Source organism: Vespula pensylvanica, chromosome 13, assembly GCF_014466175.1.
Source record: "Vespula pensylvanica isolate Volc-1 chromosome 13, ASM1446617v1, whole genome shotgun sequence".
Lineage (NCBI taxonomy): Eukaryota > Metazoa > Arthropoda > Insecta > Hymenoptera > Vespidae > Vespula > Vespula pensylvanica.
Genome location: NC_057697.1, coordinates 1,246,965 through 1,272,832, shown reverse-complemented (window position 1 = coordinate 1,272,832; position 25,868 = coordinate 1,246,965). Strand labels below are relative to the sequence as shown.

General features: G+C 29.4%; 1 protein-coding gene across 14 annotated transcripts in view; it reads right to left on the bottom strand.

The window, feature by feature from the left end:
- The window catches only part of LOC122633700 (longitudinals lacking protein, isoforms A/B/D/L), a 268,756-nt gene that overhangs the window by 68,865 nt on the left and 174,023 nt on the right, over positions 1-25,868 (bottom strand). The window contains exons 7-9 of one of the 14 annotated variants that reach the window (XM_043821967.1): positions 6,225-6,374; positions 4,401-4,648; positions 3,219-3,276 (exon numbers count right to left, since the gene is read on the bottom strand). The exons of 10 other annotated variants lie outside the window; for them this stretch is intronic. In XM_043821967.1, coding sequence (XP_043677902.1) covers positions 4,401-4,648; positions 6,225-6,374 — 398 coding nt within the window. In that variant the 3' untranslated portion in view covers positions 3,219-3,276. Of the gene's footprint in view, positions 1-3,218; positions 3,277-4,400; positions 4,649-5,937; positions 6,375-12,645; positions 13,371-25,273; positions 25,729-25,868 lie in introns of those variants that run through there. 3 more of the 14 variants (XM_043821965.1, XM_043821946.1, XM_043821962.1) reach the window with 3 other exon arrangements.

Here is a 25,868-nt window from a genome sequence, read left to right as displayed (position 1 = left end):
AGAAGAAGGAAAAAGAGAAAAAAAGCAAGAAGAGAGAAGAAAAATTGAAGAAAAAATAAAAAATGAATTCTGTTGTTTCTTCTTTCTCTTTTTCATTATAGATACTTCAAAAATGCAAAAAGAAAGTACTTAATTTTCATTACTTGCAATCTGATTATTGTAAAAAAAAAAAAAAACAAAACAAAACAGAAAAGAAACAAAATAAAACAAATGATCTTTTCTTTCTTTTTTTCTTTTTTTAGAGAGAGAGAGAGAGAGAGAGAGAAAGAGAGAAGGAGAGAAAGAGAAAGAAAAAGAGAGAGTGACAGTGAGAATAAAAAAAGAACAAAAACTATAAAAATAAAAAAAGAAAGCAAGAAAGAAAAAAGAAAAAAGAAAGAAAGAAAGAAAGAAAGAAAGAAAGAAAGAAAGAAAGGCGTTCAGTCGATCTCTAATTTTGGTGTGTAAGCCAATAGATGAGCCTCCATATCGCCGATCTTCTCAAAATGTTGTCGTCGTATGTGCCTCAACCAATGTGCCTTCCGCTTGCAACGTTGAGGACAGAAGGGACAATGAAATTGTGGTTCCTTTCCGCATTCCCAGTGGGTGTGACGTTGTAAGGAGTCCTTTCTCATGTAGGATCTTCCACATCTGTTACAAGCGAATTGACCAGCAGGTTTTTTTCCAAGATAATTGAAGGAGGAGGCCTTCGGTATCTTCAATCCAGCGAATGGCAAAATCCTATGATGATGATGATGACGATGACGTAGATGATGATGCAGATGACGATTATGATGATCCACCTCCACCTCGACTACCTCCTCATCCTCATCCTCATCCTCCTCCTCCTCCTCTCCCCTCCGTACGTCGGTCTCTTCCTCCTCGAGGGACGTCCTCATCATCCTCCTCATCCTCCATGGCATGGAAATCGGAATTTCGTTATCATATTTCTTATCATCGAATTTCAACATCGTAGTCGTCGTAGTCGTCGCAGTCGTCGGCTTCTTTTTCGGACCTGCAATTTTTCGAGAAATATTTTCCTTTAGTTGGGTAAGATCTTTTTTTTTAAACAATTTTTCCTGCTCCCTCTTTCTCTCCCTCACTCTCCCTTTTCCTCCCTCCCTCCCTCCCTCTCTCTCTCTCTCTCTCTTTCTCTTTGCTTGTCTCTTTTCTCCCGGATTTCTTTTCTTTTTTTTTTCTTTTTCTCTTTTTATTTTTTTTTTTCGGATCTCTCTCCCGATTTACACCCACTTTCTCAAAAAAAAAAAAAAAAAATAGAAATAAAAAAAATTAAAAAAAGGGAAAGATCAACAGGCCAGAATCCGCATATTTCTTTTCTTTCTTTCTCTCTTTTCTTTTCTCTTTCCGAATGATCTTCTCGTAATCTTTGGATAACATATTTTTTATTTATTTATTTTTTTTTAAGGATATTGTAATATTCCTAAATAATTCTAATAAGGATTATAGAGTGGGCGTATTTATAAAGGAACAATACATACTAACAACGTGATACACTTATACACATATACGCACAGACACAAATATATATGTGTGTATATATGTATATGTAAGTAGGTATGTATAGGGACAATTTTGTCCAACGAAAAAAAAAAAATGATATGTCCACACCTGTAAACATTTTTTTTGTCAACAACAGATCGCAGATCATACACGTATCGTTGTATATATATATATATATATATATATATATATATATGTATCTTTTTTATTTATTTATTTTTTCTTTTGTTGCATCGGTATCAAAAAGAAAAAGAAGAAGTACACCATACTTTGAAGGTCAATAAAAACGACAATAATTCCTGACGAGTGATCCTGATTCAGAACTTCCATTTCAATTCCATCGGACACCTGAAAAAGTAGAAAAAAAGAAATTGTAATACTGCTCGAGAATTAGATTTGTTTAAGTAGACACCATTTTTATCTTTCCTTTTTATTATTTTCTTTTTTCACTCTTTATTTTTTTATTTTTCTTTTTTTTTTATATAAAAACGGGTAAGAGATCGAAGAAAGAAACGTATGATAGCGTGTCCATAAGATCTTTTCACTTTATTGGCAACTTTCGATTTGATCTTTTTTTTTCTGTTTTTTTTTTTCCTCTCTTTTCTCTTTTTCGTTAGGATCGAATAGTAGGATCAATCACGATAGGTGCGTAGATTTTAGGATTTTATATAGGGATAAAAAGTTAATGTATCTTCGACTGTTAGGATATAGGTTGTTCTTTTCACTTTATTGGCAAGTTCCGATTTGTTCTTTTCTTTTTTTCCTCCCTTTTTTTTAGGATCGAATAAGATCTTAAAAACTTGGAAATGTTGAATTCAGGTTTTTCAATCGGAAGAAAAGGTTTATATATCTTTCGAATTTGAACGATGTAATAACACGCGCGCACACACATATCCAACTCATACTCACACAGAGAAACACACAGCAGCAGACATACGTAGAAGAATACAGACATACATATATACATACACGCACACGCACACGCACACGCACAGAAATATAAATCTCTCTGTGATAAATCGTACGATTTCAGAGAGTGTAGTCTTGCGGTTGTGTTGCGTTCCATTATGGTTTTGTCCTGGTTGAATCCGATTTGCGACTGGGTTCCTATTCACCTTCTTCGTCTGCCTATCATCGAATGTACCTTCATGTGTCTGTGAAGATTGCTCCTTCTTCTCGATTTGTAGATACAATAGGTGCAAGCAAAGCTCGGTTCCCTACTGCACTCGACGTTCTTGTGAAACTTTAATGATCCAAGCGTGTTATACCCTTTACCGCATGACTCGCAGCTGTAATAAGAACCTGTGAAAATAAAAGGTAGAAAATGGAAAAGATCTATTAGGTTGCAATGCTTTTTCTTCTTCCATTATGCCGATCAAAAAGAAGATAGGTTCCTTCTAAAGAAAAAAAAAAAAAAAAAAAAAAAAAAAAAAAAGAAAAGTAGAAAAAGACAAAAATAAAAAAAAAAGAACAAGAAGAAAGAAAAATCACAAAATAGAATAATCAGAAAAAAAAAAGAAAGACAACACACGAAGAAGAACAAGGACGTTTGTTTATTGATTTTCTTTTTTCTCTTTTTTATTTTCACTCATGTATTTATTTATTTATTTATTTTCTTTTTTTCTTTTTTTTTCGCACACATTGCGTGTGCGACTTCGAAAAAAATTGGTTTTTCGTTTGTGGTCTACTTGGCTCGTGTATGGGACGTTGTTTTTTTCTCTCTCTCTACGTTTTATCATTTTGCATGGATTGTGCGGGAAAACGTAGTGGCGTCACCTAAGAAATCAAAAAAAAAAAAAAAAACTGAAAATTGGGACCACAGATGGGGGACGAAGAGGCAGGCAGGGGTTGAAAAGGAGAGTGGTGTATCGAATATGTAAGGATATTTGAACGTTTCAACATTTTTTGTTCCTTTTCTTTTTCTTTAGCGAAAATAAAAAATTATAAAGTAGAAAATGATATATATATATATATAGTAATACATGTATATACATGCGTATCCATATACATATATTACAAATTATAGAGATTTCAATGGAATCAATAACGATCAACGATCGATCGGTACGATCTATGAAGTATTAATGTAGAAAATTTATTACAGAAACATTTCGATTACGCATAAAAGTATATTACATTGTAATTAATTCGTAAAACGTTCAAGAAAGGCATATGTATATCGTGTTATTGAACTATTACGAAAATGAAATAGTTTTTAACGATATACAAATGTTATACATATAAATATACATACACATATATATTGTATATATATATAGATATGTAGTATAAGTATTTATATCTATTTATATATTCTTAATGAATTAGAAAAATTTAATTTTTCTATTAAAGATATCACGTTATATATAAATATATATATATATATATATATATATATATATATATATATATATATATAATTATATTTATATATGACGGATGTTTGTTAATCCAAAAAGGTAAGTCCTACTCCCTTCCCTTATCTCCCACTTTCAGTCGATCGATATGAGAATATTATCAACCCTTATTAACCCTAAAAATGTTTATAGATCGAGAAAAAAAATATAATATTAAAAACAAATCCTCTGAATATAAGAACGACGATGAATAAAACCAAAACAAAAAATAAAGCGAAAGATACAATATAACAATAATTTTAAAAAGTCGAGAACACAAGAAATAAATTCCCCATCCTTTTTTTCTATCTCTTAATCAGATCTATCTTCTCCACCCTCCCAGAAAGAAAAAAGGATAAAAAAAGAAATTTTGACGAGTACTCGTGCGACTCCTTTTTCAAAATTTTTTTCGAAAGGAAGAAAAAGAAAAGAAATGAAGAAAAAAGAAAAGAAAAGAAAAGAAAAGAAAAGAAACAAAATAGCCTAATTTCCCATTTTAATTGCCTAATCGAGCCGATCTCTTCTATGGCGTAGCATATGCCTTTGAAGACTGGTACGTCTAAGGGTTCGGTAGTCGCACCATCCGCAGGTGAATCTTGGCTCTCGATTACACTCGATCCTTTGATGAAATCTCAATGCTCTTAAGGTGCTGTAAGTTCTTGGACATAGGTTGCACGCAAACTCCTTCACCGTGCCGTTAACCAAGACGCAATGACTTCGTACGATAGCGCGGTATAATGATGATAAGGGAGCTAAAATAGAAAAAAATATAGAGGAGAGTTCTTTCGAGTTAGAGATACGTACGAGTGAGAGATAGAGAGAGAGGAGAGAGAGAGAGAGAGAGAGAGAGAGAGAGAGAGAGAGAGAGAGAGAGATAGAAAGAAAGATAGAAAAAGAGAGAAAGAGAGATAGATGGTATATATATATGTATATATGTAAATAAACAAATAAATAAACAAGTAGATAAATAAATAAATAAATAGATAGATAAAATATAATAGTTCATATAGATATAACAGATAGAGATGAAAAATTTTTCTATTCGTGCTACATTCGTGCTAAGTTTCGTGCTTTGAGAGTGAGTTTGTTGTTTCTTTTTCTTTTTTTATTTATTTCTTTTCTCATTTTTTCCTTCGCTGGGTATTTTTTTGTTTTTTTTGTTTTTTGATGGACGATAGAGCATTTAGAGTATCCACCTTCCACATGTATATATATATGTGTGTGTGTGTGTGTGTATGTGTCTGTGTGCGTCGTGTATATATAAAGAAAAGTGTAGAATATTTTTTATTTATGAAAAAAAGAAATTGTTATAAAATCAGACTCCTCTTCTAATATTCTATAATCCGTGTACGTATCTATTTCATACTAATCACGTTTAGGTACGTTTTGGGTGTTTAATTATTACATAATACATGTTTTTTCTCTCTTTTCTTTTTTCTTCTTTTTTGTTTTTAACAAATCTTGTTCATAGATCGTAGATACCTTTTTTCTTGTTTTCATAGATCTATATATATATATATATATAAATATCTTTTTTTATATAGAATTCTAGAATTTTTTAAACAAATGATATTAGAAAGATCTATTACGACAAGTTAAATATTATTATAAGTTCTATAATCTTAGGCTAATACTGTTTTGTTCTTAAAGAGAACTCATTGATCCTTTTTTTGATGTTAGAATGGAATCGAGAAAGAAAAAAAGAAAAAAAGAACGAATTTGCGTTATTCGTTGGTACGTAAAAGCATAATTTTTCATACAACAATATATTACAAAATATTCCTAATCAGTTTAGTTTTTAATTACACAATATTACGTACATATACGTAATGGCAATACGAATTCGTAATCGTTAATTTATTCGTTATAAATTATCGATCGATTTCCAATATATCCAAATATATCGGTCCGATCACATTAATTTTCCTAATAAATTTATTTTTCCTAATAAAAAAATACAAGACGTGTTTCAAAAGTTCTTAGACATTTTCTTATTTGAAAAAAAAAGAGAAAAAAAAAAGACACGTAAAATCGACGACGATAAGGATCACGACGATCAAACGGGAAATAATTTGTGCGCCTTTTTTTCATGCTCGACGAGTTTGTCGCGTCGATAAAATTTTTTTGGACATATCGTGCAATGGTGTTTAGGTTCCTCCATATGGAGTTTCATGTGGGCCGATAAATTATGTTTATATTTGAACCAGCCCTGACATATTCGACATTGATATTGTGGTTCTTGTCCACATTCGACGCGCAAGTGACGCTTCAGGCAGGACGTTCTCATATAAAACCGATCACAATTTGGACATTTATAGCTCGACTGACCGCGTGCCGTCATCCTAACTGGTTGATAACCACTGGTCGTTCTTTGTTCAACTCCTAACAGGTTGTTTCCTCGAATCGTCATCATTTGTCCTTGACCTTGAATGTATGCAGCGTTCATCGTCGGCTCGTGATAGATCTGGGTCCAGTAACCTGGAATAAAAGCGTCTAGATAAAGTATAAGCCCCGTGAGCCTTTTTTTTGTTTTTAAATCACGAGTATTAATTAATTATTATCGACAACCGATTTATTTATTTCGCACGATTAGAAATTATCTTCAACTTTATACCTTCGTGTTCGTGTTCGTATCAGGCTCGTCTTAATTAATTCGTATTTATTTATTTTCTTTCTGCGATTTTTTTTCCTTTTTTTTCTTTTCTTTTCTTTTCTTTTTTCTTCTCGTTTAAATCAATGTTCTTCTTGATAAAGTATCTATCGATTAAAGGGGTTGAAGTAAGTTCAGACGGAAGAAAGGATTTGGTTTTGTTCGAAAGGATCGTTGAGAGTGTCTATATGATTTTATATATTGTACATGGTACCGTATGAAACAAAGAATACCAGCGTTCTTTTTTTCTTTTCCTTCTTTTTTTCCTCGGAAAAATTCAATCGACATTTTTCTTCTTCTCGATGATCACAGACACAGTGGGATAGGAGAAAAATGGATAGACACCAACAAAAAAAAAAAAAAAAGAAAAAAGAGAAAAAACGATTCAAAAGTTTAACCAAAGCGATCAAAGTTTATAGAATTAATAGAGAAACGTTCGACGATCTTCTCTCCGATTTTTTCTAATCTCTAATCATCCCTCACCATCCCTTATTCTCTTTCGTATAAATCAAACTACTTTATAATATTTTCTTCGATCGAAGATTTTTTTTTGTAAAACTATCCTTGGATTCGAATCGTTGTCGATCGTTCGTTCATCAACGATCGATAGATCGGTCCTTCAGGTGATTTCAATGACGTCAGTAGTCTTATCCACTTCCAAAGTTGTACGTCAGGAACAAACTGAAATCAAACATTAGTATTGGTCAATAAAAGTTTACACGCTTAAGCGACGACATCGACAAATTTTTGTCATCCTCGAAAAATCTTTTGCAATTTTGTTGTAATTCTTATTGTTGTTGTTATCGTTGTTATCGTTGTTATCGTTGTTGTTGTTGTTGTTGTTGTTGTAGTAAGTCGATCCTCTTCTTTTGCATCCTCTTCTTTTTCGATAGGCTTCATTCGATAGTGTCCCATATTTAATCTCGCCGACAATTTCGTTGAACGATCGTAGCTTCGAAGAACGAGGTGGCGAATGGGGGGAGGAAAGAGAGATGTAAAAAGGGATGTGGTAGGGGAGGGGACGTAAAAACCTTACGTCGGGATCGAATCTTGGTCGGGGTGGGATGAATAAAAAAAAAAAAAGAAAGAAAGAAAACAGATACACATTTTGTCGATTTCGTGAAAAGATTTTTTTTTTCCTTTTTTTTTATCCTTTTTTGTAGTCCTTTTTCTTTTTAAAAAATAACCCGCAACAAAGATTGTTCTTTTTTTTTTTTTGTGTTTTTTTTTTCGTTTTTTTTTTTTTTAATCTTTTTCCATATACTTTAATAATATTAATAATATTAATAATAATATTAATTATTGATATAGTCATCTCGCGCGATAGTAGGTTAAATTCGTAGTATTCGCCGTAAAAAAGAAAAGAGAACCTTTCCAAAAGATTGAAGGGAAGAAAAGAAGTTTGAAAAAAAAAGAAGAAGAAGAAGAAAAAGAAGAAAGACAACGAAGAAAGGAAAAGCGAAGACGAGTTGAATGGTTGATTGGTTGGTTGGTTGGTTGGTTGGTTGGTTGGTTGGTACTGGGGGGTGGAGGAGGAAAAAAAAAATAATGATAATAATAACAACAAAAAAAAAAAGATAAAAAAGAAAAGAGAGACGGAAGGAAGCCCAACGAAGTTCTTTTTCGAACGTAAGAATAAAGAAAGAAAAAAAAAAAGAAAAAAGAAAAAAGAACAAGGAAACGTTGATTCAAAAAAGAAGGGTTGCTGACGAGAATGAAGAAGGAAGAAGAGTACGGAGAGGGGAAAGGAAAAGAAACGGATACATCGAAAATTTCGAGCTTAGCATTGATTAGAAAGATTAGAAGATAATACGGGGATACGTTTTGTAGGTATTAGAAAAGATGAAAGAGAGAAAAAAAAATAACGAAAAGACAAAAAATTAAAGTAAAAAAATAAGAAAAAAAGAAGAAAGAAAGAAAGAATGAAAGAAAGAGAGAACAGTGGCGACAGAGGAGCGGTGTAAGGATTGGTTGAGACAAAGTTAACGAGTATATCCTACGAGTTATTTCGTAGGGCAGGTCGACGCGCGAAAAAATCTTCGCAAATACTGATATCAAAAATACTGACGCGCACCTCAACTGGACGGGCGTCCTTTGACGTCATTAACATCATCATTATCGTCGTTAACGTCATTATCATCATTATCATCATCATCGTCATCGTTATCATCATCATTATCATCATCATTATCATTGTCATTATTATCAGCTTTTTTTCTTTTTCTTCTCTCTCTCTCTCTCTTTCTCTCTCTCTCTCTCTCTCTCTCTCTGTCTTTTACTATATATACACACACATATATATAGGGTATATGTGTATATATATATATATTCCTCTCAATGTAAATATTTATACATAAAATTCACATATATATAAACGTGTATATATATATACATATATCAAAATGGAAAACACCGTATGTCCTTAGAATGCTAAGAGTATGTCCTTATGTATTTTAAAACGAATAGGTTGATCATTGTAATTAATTCAACTTTTTTTTCTCTTATGTCTTTTTCTTTTTTTTTTTATATATCATATATATATATATACACATAAGATTCTTTTTGTCTTGGACATTTTCTTAATTTTAACAATTTTCTCTGCTAACGATCGAGCGATGATAATTTTAATCGATGCGACACATAAGATGGAAAAAATTCATCTAAAAATATATATAGACATATATGTGTATGTGTGTGTATATATATATGTATACATATATATATTCTTTTTCGTTAGAGTTGATATGTTTCTTGATGATCCAAAAGGATCGATAGAAAGTTCATAGAAAGATCAACCTGTTCGCGTTGATATCAGTCAGTTCGACCGATTTTCTTTCTCTTTTTCTTTTTTCTTTTCCTTTTTTTTTCTCTTTTTCACGGATAAATTTTAAACGCTTTTTTTTTCACTTTAGAGGGTAAAATGATCGGATAAAAAATAAAACAAAACGGAGATGCATGGTTTAAGATATCAATCTTGAAGCGCTTAAATGCGTACAATACTAAATGGACGCATTTAAAATGAAAAAAGAAGGAAACAAAGAGATATAATCACTTTCATAAAACTGTGATCGATGTAAAAGATTGGAGATCGTGTCTCGGTTTTTAAACTAACGCTCGACGGCGAAAGTATTGGAGAAAAATTAACAGACGTTCGAAAGAAGAAAATGAGACTTATTGAGAGAAAAAAAAAAAATAAAAAACAAAAAAGGAAAAGGAAAGACTAATAATAATAAAATATAGTGACACACGTAGAACAAAAGAAATCAACCCTAATTGTTCTAAATGGTATTCCCTAAATCGGTATGATTGTTGTCGAACGATCTTCCGAGCTATCTATTTGCAATTGGACGTTAATATACACAAACATACATGCACGCGCACATATATACACAACAGACAAACATACTTTTTAGTTTCTTTATAGAAATGATCTCAGGATAAAAACTTTCTTTTTTTCTTTCATCGAAAAAAAAAAGAAAAGATCACGAAATTCTGTCGATTCACGCGAAATATAATTGAAAGAATATTCTTAAAAGGAAAAAATCAAAAATTCACCAATCGCGGCGAGCTCTCTTTGTTAATGTTCGATCATGTCAGTTATGAAAAACTTCGGAAGATCGGTCAATCATTATTATCATTATCATTATCATTATTATTGATATTATCATTATTAATTTTGTCACGTGTGAAAAGCTTCGATAGATCGATCAATGATTATTCGTTATCATAATTAACATTATCATCATTATAATAATTATTATTATTAATATTATTATTATTAATATTATTATTATTATTCTTGTTATTATTAATCATTATTATCATTAATTATATCAATCGTTATTATAATTATTATTATTATTATTATAATTATTAATTCTTCTTCTTATTATTATTATCATTTATATATCGTTAAGTCTAGGTGCTCTCAGGTAACCAATCTTCGGAGATTGTTTCGCAAATATCATGATTTTTATATACGATTATCAAATTTCATTCTAATGCGCGTTTCTTTTCTTCGTCGTTTGCTTTTTTGTTTTTGTCTTTTTCATGAGAATAGCGTTTTTATAAAAACAAGGCACTGTTCTAATACTGTCACATAGTAATAGTAGTAGTAGTAGTAGCAGTAATAGTAGTAATAATTATAGTATGAGAGAGGGTATAAGGGGAGAAACCCTCAAAGAATTTATTCTTTTGGAGAAAAAGACACTTAATATCGAATATCTTCCCCCTCTCTCATGGAATGTCGTTGGTTCTTTCTTTTGCTTTTTTTGTTTCTTTTTTCTTTTTTATGAACATATATATATATATATATATATAAAAATCTTTTTTGTTTTTTTTTCTTTGTTTTTTTTTCTTTCCTTTTTTTTTCTTAAATCTCTGTGATCTTTGTGAAACAGATCTCACGGTGGCGCGATGATCGTCGTGCGAATTCAAGTTCTCACTCCTTTCGACGAAGAAAAAAATGAAAAAGTTTAAAAAAATACTGTACGAGTGAGTTTACGCGCGAGGGAGAACTTGTCATTGTGTGTGTACGTTTGTATGTACTGTGTTGGAGTTTCTTTTTGTGGGACATTTTTTATTTCTATTTTTTTCGTTTTTTTTTCTTTTTTTCTTTTTTTTTTTTTTCTTTAAATAGAAATCATTAATAAATTAAAAGTTTCTTTTTCACACTTAATTAATAATTACTTTATATAATTACACCACCTCCAGGAGAAAAAAGAGCTAGCTTGTTCTCGTCGCGTGTTCAATAGAAACTAAAGTAAAAGTAATAAAAATAAAATTAAAAAAAGAAGGAGCGAGATAGAGAAAAATAGAGAGAAAGAAAGAAAAGGAAAAGAAAAAGGATAGCTCGAATGTATAAATAGTGTATATATATATATATATATATATATATATATATATATATATATACATTATTATATTCATACATATCGGTTCGCCTATTCGAGCTCTAAATTATTATTACAAGAAAAAAGAGAAAAAAACAGAGAAAGAGGAAGAATTCGATATAGAATTAAGTAAGTCACCATGATTAAGACTTATGATCAAAAAAAAAAAAAGGAAAAAAAATATATCTATATACATATATATATATATGCATATAGAATAAGATCCGTACCCGCTTTTGTTATTATTTACTCTGAACTAAGCAAAATAATCTCTAATCGTGTGTAAGTATTTCGTTTACTAAGCAACTACCCGAGAAAAATTTCTAATATAACGCACGACGATCAGGCCTATCGAGAAAACTTTCATCTAATCGAAAATATCTTATATTAAATTCTATATTATTAACACGTTGGAGGGACTCTTGATGTACTTTTCTTACTTTCTTTCTATCTTTTTCTTTTTTTACTTTTCTTTCGATTGAAATTTAAACAACACGAAATCTCATTAAAATTTCATTGAGAAAGAGAAAACGAAAACGGCAGAAGAAGAAAGAAAAATAAAACAGAAGGAGAAAGATTTTGCAAGATAAAAAAAGAAGATAGCGAATCTTTGAAAGGAGAAAACGCGCTTTGTAGTATAATCCTTTTTCAATGTAAAATTCGACGCCGATGAGGATGACATTAGAGAGAGAAAAAAAAAAAAAAAAGAAAAAAAAAAGGAGTAAAAGTTACGTGTGGATTCGTTTGGAGGGAAAGTTGTTGTTCGATTAAAAAAAGAAAAGAAAGAAAGAAAGGAGAAAAAAGAGAAAAGAAAGAGAGAAGGAGAAAGAAGATTCAACTACGTACAAACAACTAGCATATAAATATATCTAAATGATGAATACCATATAACGATACGTGCATCAATACTTATTCACGATATTAGAAAATAAGAAAACGATGAGAGAACGCGAGAGAAAGAGAGAGAAGAAAGTAAAAGAAAAAAAGGAAAGAGAGAAAAATAAAATAGAACAAAGTAAAAAAAAAAAAAAAAAAAAGAAAACTAAAGACCCGCGCGTCAAGAGATACATAACATATATTATTACACGTATATAATATCTGTACGTATTATAAGAGAAAAAGAAAAAAAAATCAACCCTTCTTCTTCTTCTTCTTCTTCTTCTTATTCCTCTTTTTTTCCTTTTCTTTTTTTTAAATATACATACATATATATATATATATATATATATATATATATATATATATCCTAAGCACCCTCGTCATATTCGATCTTTGTATGATGGCGTTTATAATGTACCGTTAGATTACCTCTTTGTCTAGCTTTGTAAGGACATACGGGACATTGAAAGGCCGGTGGTTTGCCACCGCATTCGACGGTTTCGTGTCGGCGCATTGTACTCTTCCAACGATAACCTTTGCCGCAAAAACGACAACGGAATTTACGTTGTTGTTCGTGAGTAACGCCCATATAAACTATACTAAGGTCATGCGGTTGCGGTAGTACTTCGAACGAGTCCGGGAATACAACTTCGCGGCTAGTAGTATTATTGTTGCTTGTAGTATGTGAACGAACGTGTCCGTCGTTGCTCGGATAACTGCTGCTCTCTGTTGCCGAACTATGACGACGATAGGTCGTTGTTGTTGTCACTGTTGCTCCTGATCCAGATGGTACCAATCCTGATGCTGCTGATCCCGATGCTGCCGATCCCGATGCTGACGTAGACGCATTGCTGCTTATTGTTGTTGACAGATTGCCGAGTAACGTTCTACCAACGTGATGAACATCGTTTCCACTAGTCGAAGCATCCACGTTGCTCCTCAAAGTTTTCTTTCCGATTCGAATGTGTTGCTGTTGCTGTTGTTGTTGCTGCTGTTGTTGTTGTTGTTGCTTGTTGTAATCCGAGCGTAGAAGGGAGAGCAACGCACCCATTCCTGTAACAGGTCCCAGCGCCAAAGCAGGACGCGAGATGGAAGAATTTTAAGTCGATTAAATTCGATTAGGATAGAGATTTTTAGGAATCGTTTTTGTTTTTTTCTTTTCTTTTCTTTTTCTTTTCTCTTTTTTGTAAGATTTACGACGGGCATAGAATTTTGGTTTTGTCTTTTTTCGCGGTCGGGGCGGGTGATAGGGGTAGGGGCGGGTGATAGCGGGGAATTCATCGAACCGAGAATTAGTTTTCTGTATTTTTGTTCGTTTGTTTGTTTGTTTGAATCGTTCGTTCGTTCGTTTGCTTTTTTTTTTTTTTTTTTGGTTTGTCTTTTCTTTTCTACGAGTCTTCGTTCTATTCTTTATTGGATTTTTTTTTCTTTTTTTATTCTTTTTTTTTTTTTTAGGGGGTTCGTTTCGTTTCAATATTTTTTTTTTGCTTTTCTTTTCGTTTTTTTTTTTTTTTTTTGCTTTTTTTTGGTTTAAAACAGAGGATGTCGGTGAGATTATTATTATTATTATTATATATGTATGTATGTATATATATATATATAGGTATATATATAAAAAAAAAATATGTACCCGTAACCAACCCAACACACAACGTATCAGCCAATAGCCCCGAGAAGATAAGTGCGCCCAAGGATAATAATAAATAAATAAATAAATAAATAAATAAATAAATAAATAAATAATTAAATAAATAAAACAAATTTTGCCATAAGTGATTCGTATGGTGTAAGATGTGCGCGTGCGTGTTTGTGTTCCCTTGCGTGTGTATATAATATGTGTGATAGTCGAGAAGGAAGAGATATCGAAGAGATTATATTTATAATATCAATTTTTGATTTTATAAATTATTTTCTCTGCGTTTATCTTTATCGTCATTTCTTTTGTCTTGTTCTATTTTTTTTTCTTTCCCATTCTCTTCGATCTCTCTCTCTCCTTCTCTCTTTCTCTCTCCCTCTCTCTCACTCCCTCTTCCTCTTATTTTTTTTTTTTTTTTGATAGGAAAAAATAAAGTAGGTGCTAATTCCCAGTCCTCCGATTGCACAAGAGATACACCGGAATAAAAAAAAAAAAATAAATAAATGAATATTAATATTAATAATAAAATAAATCGAAAAGAAATATACATATATAGACATAAGTATGTGTATAGTTGAAAAAAAAAAAGACTATATAGATATGCAAGATACACAATGCGAAAGAAAAATAAAATTAGAATGAAAGAGAATGAATTTGAACGAACTAAAATAAAAATAAAATAAAATAAAATCGAAATAATAGTAATAATAATAATAATGATAATAATAGTAATTGGCGACAATAAAAAAAAAAAAAAAAAAAAGAAGAAAAAAAAAACGGAGAAAAAGAAAATTATTTTTCAACTTATACGGATCAAAGGCAGGATATTGTTAAGTATACACTATGAGTCTTCAAAACGTGATGCTTTACAAGCGATTATATAAAACAATTTACATAATATTATTTATAATAGGGGAGCTCTGTAAAAGGTATTAATATGCACGTGATATACATTGCGTCCAGTTTTTTCTTATTTTTTTTTTTTTTTTTTTTTTTCTTACGTATGTATCTATGTATGTACACTGCGAGAGCCTCTAATCGCTCATATCCGATATTTTCTAATATATCGCAGTTATAATCAAGCTCTCTCTCTCTCTCTCTCTCTCTCTCTCTCTCCCTCTCTCTCCCTCTCTCTCTCTCTCTCTCTCTCTCTCTCTCTCATATTTTTATTCAACAAATATTTCAAATCTGTCTTTTTTTGTCTAATATATATATCGATCGATATTATATATATATATATGTCACACTCCTTCTTTTATATCCCATGTACGGCGACCATGTGTTTATGCAAACTGCTCTTTTGTATCATTCTTCTTTGGCATATCGGACAGATGAATTGTTTCTCTTTGCCGCACTCGTACTGAATGTGCCGATTCAAGGAGCTCTTGTTCTTATAACTTCTATCGCAGTGACGACAAGGGAATGGTTTCTTCGTAATTGGTGGTAGGAACAACATGCAGTGACCTGAAACAAAAAGTTTCAGAAAAGTTTTTAGTCACTGTTCTCGAAAAACACCTCTACGTTCGTTTTCCTATCTGTCGAATAGATTATTTTGGCTTGCTTTATGCGTTTCGTTTGTTTTTCTATCTTCTTCTTTTCTTTCTTTTTTCTCTCTTTGCTTTTTCTTTTTCTCTTTTGCACTTTTCGATTTTTTTTCTTTTTTCTCGATTCTTTTTTTTTTTTTTTTTTTTTTTTTTTTTTTTTTTTTTTTTTTTTTTTTTTCATTTTTTTCTCTAACGAAAGTTCGACGCACTAGGAAGGATTCTAACGTGTTAGCGATAGTAGTGTTGTGACACCTAGAAAAAATAAAAAAAATATATGAGATTAGTGTAATAATTATGATGATGATGCTAACAATAATAATAATAATAATGATAATAATAATAATAATAATAATAATAATAATAATAATAATAATAATAATAATAACAACAAGAATAATAATAATAATGATGATGGTCAAATAACACAAAAGTTTCTTTTCCAAACAGCTGATCCAGTTAGATTCCTGATAACAAATCAGTCGCTTTCATTGATTCCCTTTAACGTTGAAAGAATGATTATAAGAATAATCATTAACTCGTTTTAATCGTCATTAACTTATCGACGAAAAAATTACGAAATATAAAAGAAAAAATTTTGTATTTGTTAAACGTGATTAAATCTTGTTATACACACGTGTCGTTTATTTGAAGAACAAAGAATAAGAAAAATAAGAAGAAGAAGGGAAAAAAGAGAAAGAACGAAAGAAAGAAGAATATTTCAAGTGACAATTGTGTTGCGAATGATGTGAAATTGGGATGAAAAGTTGATTTAACAAAAAGAGAGACAGAGATTGAGATAGTGAGAGATAGATAGATAGATAGATAGATAGATAGATAGAGAAAGAAATAGACAGATAAAGAGTGATATAAAAAAAAGAGAGAGAGAGAGAGAGAAAAACGTAATGTATTATTTGTTTGTTTTATAAAGCATCCCATGGTGTATTTGTCTGATGAATTCCCCATTTCCAGACGTTAATAGTACCGGCCAACACTCAGGATTCTCTCGTATGTGTCGATGCAATGATTTCTTCCACTTGTATGACTTCGAACAGGCCAGACAGATGTTGTTGTCCTCTGGAAAAAAACAAAGAATTCGTTCGTTCGATTCGTAAGAGATCGAAAGGAGACACCCGTTATAAATGAACATTTAAAAGTACAAAAAAGATTATATATATATATATATATATATATATATATATATATATATATAGAAAGAGAGAAAGACAGACAGAGCGACAGATAGATAAAGAAAGAGAGAGAGAGAGAGAAAGAGAAGAGAAAGAGAGAGAGAGAGAAAGAGAGAAAAAGAGAAAGAGAACACTTCACTGCTTTAACATTTTTCGACATTTTTGTTTCTTTTTTTTCTTTTTTTTTTTTCTTTTCATTAATGATTTCATTAATCGTGTGGTTGAACAATTATTAATAATACTCTCTCTAGACGATACTAAAGACACTAACGATTGCACTCGTTTTAAAGGACAGTAGAATGTATACAAAAACGCACAGCAAATTTTACAATTAATTGTGAACTTTGTCTTTGGTAGATCCCCTAATTAATCCACACCCATAACACAAGTAATTGATAATGCGACATTAAATAATCGAATTGAAAGACTAAACGTAAAAATAATAAGAATAATATTATTAACAATAATATTAATAATAATAATACTAATAATAATACTAATAATAATTATAATAAGAATAATAGTAATAATGATAATAGTAATAATAATGAAGAAAAAAAAAGAAAAAAAAAAAGATCGTCGGTCAGCTAAAAAATTCCTTCGTTTTCATTTAAATAATATATTTTGTCGAAGGACTTATGATGTATAATAAATAAATATATACATACATATATATATATATATATATATGTATGTATATATATAAGAAAAAATAAATAAACGAGATGGTCACGTGCGGCTTTTCATTTTCTATAATACAATATTATACAAAGTTGAAAATGTTTTTAGAGGTGAAAAAGATGGATTATCAAAATATTAACAATAATTCGTTATTGTTCGTACATTCTTTTTTTTCAGTTTCTTCTTTTTTAAACAAAAATGCAAAGAGGCAATGGAAGCCCCAAAAAAAAAAAAAAAAAAGAAAAGAAAATTTCCAGTGGATTGAGATTTAGACAAAAAATTAAATAAAAAAAAGAGAAAGCAAAAAAAGAAATAAGAAAAAAAAAAGCGAAAAAAGAAGAACTTATTTATATCGATTAAAGTGTTTTTTTCGCATGTGTTTCAACAGGTTGCAACGAAGTTTCGTTCTCTTTGGACAATAGGGACATTGGTGTTTAGGTGCCTGGCCACATTCCTCTCTAACATGTCGAGTTAGAGAACTGTAATACATGTATAGGTTTCCGCAGGTTTTACAGGTGTGCATCCTAAGGCCAGACGAAAAATCTGCAAAACAAAAAATCAACGAAAGACTTTTGTTAATTAAAAAACAATCACGATTAATTTGATAATTTAAACCTTTTTCTGTTTAAAATTTTTTTCTTTTTCTTTTCTTAGTTTTTTATTCTGGTTCATGAAGATTCGGTGGATCATAAAAACAGAGATCCATTTATTTATTTCTCTCTCTCTCTCTCTCTCTCTCTCACTCTCTCTTTCTCTCTCTCTCTCTCTCTCTCTCTCTTTTTTTCTTAGTTTGTCTGTCTACTTAAATAATTTTTAAACAAATATCTCGCTGATATCTCCAATGAATTATAGAAGAAGAACTTTTTTATTTACATAAAATCGTAAATATATATTCAACGATACGATTAGCAAAACTCGAGTGATAACGAACGGACCTAAAAGAAATTATCAGTTTCATGAACCAATTCTAAAATAGGGGAGAGGACGATTTAGTTGTTAATTAATTCATTCATTAATTTTTAGCTTTATCCTTTGAAAGCAGGGATATGTCGAAAAGAAAAGGATTTTAATTCTGAAAGAAAAATGGAAAAAAGATAGATAATAGTAGGATAAAAGAAAAATAAAAAGATACTCCCCAATATTTCGGATTCGATGTCGCACATGCATTCGGTTAATAATAATAATAATAATAATAATAATAATAATAATAATAGTAATAATAATAATAATAATAATAATAATAAATTAATAATAATAAATGATAATAATAATATGATAATAATAAATTGATGATAATAATGATAATAATAATACTAATAATATAATAATAAAAGTAATATATAGAGTAATAGTAAAATTAAATAGTAATGAAACATATTAATAATAATATTAATATTAATAACAACAAAAACAACAACAACAATAACAACAACAACAATAATAATAATAATAATAATTCAAACTTTTCGCGAATATTTTCATCAGTCTCGGTTTGATTTTTCATGCAATATTTATTTATTATTTCATTCTACGATTATTTTGAAAAATACAACATCGGCGCACGCTGATTATTAATTATCATACAAAAACAACGTAATTCTATTTCGTCGTTTAAAGTATCCCTCACGAAAGTGTTTATCACGAATTGATATTATAAAATAGAGCACACAGCTTATAAGTCTAATCAAAGAATAAAAAAAATAAGAGAGAAATAAATAAATCAATTAATTGATACAGAAAATAAATCTGTCGAGCCTAATTGGATAATAAAGAAATTAAAAGAGAATTAATAAAGGCCACTTTTTTCTCTTTGTTCTTATCATTTCTTTTTATCGAACACACACACACCTGACTATGATGAGCCTAATCAGGGAGAAAAAACATTTCTTTGAACATAACAAGCAGATCAATCATTCCTTTTTTTTTTCTTTTTTCTTTCTTATCATTTTTTATCGAATACACCCAAACGTGTCGATGATTAAAGAAAGAAAAAAAGAAAATAAATAAAAATAAAAATAAAATATAGAACCTAAAATGCTCGTCTTCTCTTCTATTTCTTGATGCTTCTTGCCATTTTCTTCACTTATATTTTTACGATGTTAATGCGAAGAAAAATAAAAAAGAAAAAGGGAAGAGCAAAATTTTCTTGAATCCTATATTCGATAGTTAAAGATAAAATCTCCTTTCTTCGTACGATTTAACATGCTAAATTTCATTGGCATGATCATGTTCTACAGTAACAGATGATCCTGCTGCATTCTTCTCGACATGCCGATTCAAGGCCATTTCAGATTTATTTGTACACTCGTAGCACCTATGGTAACCTGGAAAATAAATGATAACTTATTGGAAGCGTACGGTATTATTATTGATTAGGTCTGCCTCGATATTTCTATTATTTTTCATTCAGAAATAAAGACGATCGAGAAGTGATTAATCTCTTAAAAATATTCTGCCACCTCTCTCTCTCTCTCTCTCTCTCTCTAATTTTTCTCTTTCTCTTTTTAATTTTATCAGAGATCACGATCTTTTCTATCTTTCTTTATTTCTTCCTTTTCTTTTCTTTTTTCTTTTTTCTTTTCTTTTCTTTTCTTTTTTGAAACTGTAATCGTGATTTACGTCTTTGTCTTTCTTTTTTATTTTTATTTTTTTTTTTTTAATACATATAAATCGTATTTTCATATTCTCATCGATATTTTTTCTTTATCTCTTCTTTTTTCTTTCTCGTTTGTTTCTGCATGGATAGTTAACTCCGAAAAAAGTAAAGAAAATATTTTAAAAAGCAAGGGAAAACATCAGAGAAAGGAAGACGTAATAAGGATGAAAAAAGAAAGTTAAGACGTTGGAAAGGTGGTAGAATTTCTTTTCGATCGTTTTTTTCTTTCTTCTTTTCTTTTTTTTTTTCTTTTTTTCTTCTTTCTTTGAATCAAATCTAATGAATAAAAATCACTCACGTATTTCGAAGAGACACTCCACAAATACAGAGAGAGTTCTCACTTTCACTACTGATACTTTATTGTGGTAGTATTATGAAAATACATACATTTATAAATACTACAGATTGTGTTATGTTCATCCGTGCAGTCCATCACGTTACTAAAGTACGTGAAAAATCAATGATTTTAATTCGCGCGTGGGTGTATGTGTATGTGTGTACGTGTATATTTTCTTGTACTTAAATCTAATATCGAGAGAAAAAAAAAAACAAAGTGTGAAATCAGTCGGCTATTTTGCTCGAAAACACGATCGATGAACACGAGAAAGTTAAAAAAAAAGGTAAAACAAAAAAATAATAGACACGAGACCGAAACAAACGAGAAAATAAAAGAAATACTTCCCTCTAACTACTCACGCAGTAAAAGGTAAAACGAAACAAGCTGATATCGATTATTTATCGATTAAAACTCGAGGCTACGGAAGTAGATATTTATTGTACGATCTTAAAAATTAAAAAAGGAAAAAGAAGAAGAAGAAGATTAAATTAAATAAAATATGAAAGCTGAGGGGAGGAAAAATGAACAGACGAAGAAAAGAAAAGAAAGAAAAAAAAAGAAAAAGAAAAAGAACAAAGAAAAGGAAATAAATAAATAAAAATAAAATTTCAACGAGAGAAGGAGAGGAGCGAGAAAAAAAAATAACATGATTTCTTTCATCGAAAATTAATTATGCTAATCGTATTTCGACCAGTAATATTCTTACGATCGGTCCTTGCGATTAAAAAAAATAAAATAAAATAAAATAAAATAAAATAAAATAAAAATAAAATAAAAAAGAATAAAAAAAAAAAATAAAAATCCTTCCCTTCTGGAGGAAGAAAGAGAATAAATAGTGAAGGAGAAAATATTAAAAAAAAAAAAAAAAAAAAAAAAAAAAAAAAGAAAAAAAAGAACAAAAAGAAAAAAAGGCGCTTATGTGTCACGAGCCAAAGGATCGTCGACGTTTTACGTATCTAAAGGATATTTTTTGCTTATTATTTTCTTTTTAATTTTTTTTTTTTTACTTTTTAATTTTTTTTTTTTTTTTTAATACCTATATATATCTATTTGTATATTTTTATATATATATATATATTTTTCTATATTTTTTTTTTTGCTTTCATTAGGAACTATCAAACATTACGACGACACGTCACATTCGTGTGATCAACGCGAGAAATTATATGTATATAGAGAACCAACTTCGAAAGGAGCTCCTTTGAAAACTCTTTCTACTTACTATATACGATTTGGCAGGTTTGATTTGACGATGCGAACTTGAAAAGAAAAGAGAAAAGAAAAAAGAAAAAAAAAAAAAAAAAGAGAAGAAAAAAGAAAAAGAGAAAAGGAAATGAATGAGAAAATTAATGTTGGACCATTGAGCTCCACTCAGCTCGTATTTATCACGTAAACGAGTGATAACGAGTGATAACTATTATCTCGAATTTATCGACAAGTATCGAAAGCACGGATTGAAAATTACGCGTAGGAATGATGAACCAAACTAACAAAAAGTTCTTCAAGAGATTTTAAAATATCAATCTTTATACTTTATCGCGACATTTATGCGAATTAACTTTTCTTTTATTGATTTATTTATTTTTCTTTCTTTCTTTTAATTTTCTTACTTTAGAATCTCTTCGTTATCATCTAGGAACTTTTGTCCCGTGATATCGATACTTATCTATATAATACATTAATCGGTTATCGATCAAAAGTCAAGGGAAAAAAAATAAATAAAAAAAAAAGGATAAAAAAAGAAATAAAAAATAAAGAAGGAATAAAACAAAACAGAAAAAAAAAAGAACGAAAGGAACACGAGTGAAAATGTTCAAAAGGACATGACATTCGACACGAAATAATAATTGTCTTTCTCTCTCTCTCTCTCTCTCTCTCTTTCACGCGCGCGCGCGTATGTTCGTGTATATATTTCGTGTGTATACGTGTATATGTGTGTATATGTATGCGTGCGTGCGTGCGTGCGTGCGTGCGTACTTGCTTGCACGTTTTTTGTTCTTTCTTTTCATTTTTTTTTTTTTTTTTTTTTTTTTAAGGCAAATTCACTTGGATCCTTCTTCGTTCGATATCGAATAAATTCGATATTATGATATCTCAGGTGTTCGGTGAGGTTCGCTTGAAATGTTGTTCGGCTTGATGAGCATGTAGGATGAAGGCCTTGAACGCGGCGAACGGGCACAACGGACACTTGAACTGCGGTGGCTCGCATTTGTGTTTCAAATAGTTGCTCCACATCTTGTAGAACTTGCTGCACATCGTACAGGTGTAACCAAGAACTTGATCCCCCATGTACATCTTCCGGTAAGCTGGAACCAAAACGATTCAGATTAGTCGATAAACGATTATTTCTAAATTTAGAACAGACATTTTTCTATAATTGTTTGTTTGTTTGTTTGTTTGTTTGTTTGTTTGTTTGTTCGTTTGTTCGTTTGTTCGATGATGAACACCTGTGAGACACGCTCCTCTCACTTAGCTTCTTTTTTATTCTTATTTATTTTTTTATTTATTCTTTTATTTACTCGTCGATTTTTCTTTATTTCTTCCTTTTTTTCTCACGTATATTTTTAAATACTAAGGGATAAAGAGAAAAGCACGTGTCGTATAAATCAAGAGACCTTCTTCTGTTTATTATTTATTATTAATATTTATTATTATTATTATTATTGTTATTATTATTATTATTATTATTATTATTATTATTATTATTATTATTATTATTATCATTATCATTATCATTATCATTATTATTACTATATTTTTTCTTTTTAATCTACGTTGCTATGATATACTTTTTTTTCCATTCTCTCTTTTTTTGTTTTTTTTTTTTTTTTTTTGGAATGAATCCATTTTGATTTAAAGTTCGTCGACTCTCGAGTTTCTTTTTCTCTTCTCCTTCTTTTACCTTTTTTTTCTGTAAGAAATTATTTTGGGATTCTTACTCCGAAAATAAAGGGGAGGAAGGATGGAGGGTAATAAAAGGGAATACGTATCTTGAAATACGCGACTATGTGAACGTAATTCGAGGAACTGAAAGAAGAAAGCAAGACAATAATATCGTAAAATAGAAAATATTATTATAAAGTCCGATTGTTGTATTCTTCCTTTCTGGAATATTTATAATTGTAATATTTATTTATCAATTGATCACACGTGCCTTAATAGATCATACCAATGAAACGATACTTTTACAAGAATTAAGAAGTATCGATATATATGGTGGGAGGGATAAAAAAAAAAGAAAGGAGAAATTGCAAGTTTTTCAGAGTTGTGTCTGATTAATATAAAAAAGAAAAGAAAAAAAAAAGAGAAGAATATTTCTCATATTTTGCAGAAGTATCATCTTGTCGAAGTAATGCAATCTGTATTTTATTCTATTAGAATATTTCTTTTTTGATTTCTTCCTTCTTTTGCCATACGTCTTGTCGTTTATCTGAAAAAGAAAGAAAACGTTGGATTGATCAGTATAAGGATTTCAAAAAAAAATTTGTCCTTTCCTGAATGTTCGATAGAAAATCACTATTGTCCTTTCTTCTTATCTAAAACAAATATTATATCAAATATACATGTATATTTTAATATTATGTATTATATAATATATAAAAATAACAATAATGTATGTGTTTGTATATACATATACATATACATATATATATATATATATATATATATATATATATATAATTATGTATAAAACATTAACTATAAAATAAACTATACTAAAAATTATTTTTAATTGTATAAGGCTTAATAATAAATAAAAGTATATATACATATGTCCAGAGAAACTATTCATTAATTAATTGCTATGTAATTAATTGCTATAATCGCTTTACGTTATCACGTGAGATAAGATCTAAAAAAAAAAAAAAGATATAATTTCTTTTATTGGTAAATACACATAAAATATATATAAAATAAAATGTTCGCTAATAACGTATGTTTCATGATATATTTTACAATAAAATATCGAAAGTTTTATATATAATCATATACATAAGATTTTTCATTGTATATCAAAGAAAGAAAAAAAAATAATTTTTATATAATATTAATATATAAATGTTTAATTCGATTCCTTTTATATTTTTTTTCTTTTCTTTCTTTTATTTTTTAATTTTTTAAATTAAACACTAGCCTCCTTTCATATATATATATATATATATATATATATATATATATATATATATATATATATATATATATATATATTATATTTCATATAATAACATAAGAATATAAATTACAATTATGTATGCAACATGGCTGATTCATTAAAAAATGATGTCGATATCGATATCGATTCGTTCATCTTTTCAAGAATAATTTAATCTAGATATTTGTTTAATTCTGTTTAGGCAATGACAAAATGATTCTAATCGCTTTGATGGTATAAAAAAGAAAAATAAAAGATGATCGAGTGATATCTCTTCGAAAAGAAGGTATTATAATTTATCTAACATTTTAATAATAACAACAACAACAACGATAATAATAATAATAATAATAATAATAATAATAATAATAATAATAATAATAACATATAAAATCTTTGTAAGTAATTATTAAACAATAGTAATAATTAATTTTTAACAATAAAAACAATAATAACGTATTCGAAACTACTTGCCAAAATTTATTTAAACAAAAAGAAAATCACCCAGTATATTATATAAATTATAACAAAAAAAGAGATAGATAGATAGATAGAAAGAAAGCATTAACAGTCCAGCAAAAATCGAACGAAGTTCTTGTCACACAATTTTTATCTCAATTTTGGTCGTTTATAATTAGTAAATAAAAAATATTTTTGTAAATTAAGGATAGAAAGGTGAATGAAAGGAAGGAAAAATAAATAAAAGGAAAGCAAAGAAAAGCGACAGAAAGAGAAAAAGGAAAAAAAAAAAGAAAATAAAAGATAAAAAGAAAAATCCTAGATTTTGTTTTTAGTCTCATTGAAATGATTCCAATTAAATGGATCATCCTGTATAAAATTAATGTGATGCTTCTTCTTATGATTTTCTATGCACCATTTGTGAGGACTCTTGTAAGGGCACGAGTCGCATGCTAGTTTCGGTTTGGCATTAATACATTCGAATTTTCTATGCCTCCATAATGATCTATAAACGGCATAAGACTTTCTACAATCGGGACACGTAAATATTCTCTCTCGTAAATCATTCCTCTTATCGCCATATAATTGTTGTTGTTCTTGTTGTTGCTGCTGCTGTTGTTGTTGTTGTTGTTGTTGCTGTTGTTGATACGGTTGATCAGACTGATGATCGTTGTTGTAATGTTGTTGATTGTTCATCAAATAAATCCCATTGCTCGTATCGTAACCATAGATGTTCTTGACCGGCCATGACGACGGTACTGAAACAGTAAAATCAATTTTTGTTAAGAAGATTTTCCTTCTCCTTTCATAATTTTTATTTTTTATTTTATTTTAATTAAATTATTTATTATTAATTTTTTGTTAATATCAAAGAAATATTTAAAGAAATAAAATCGAT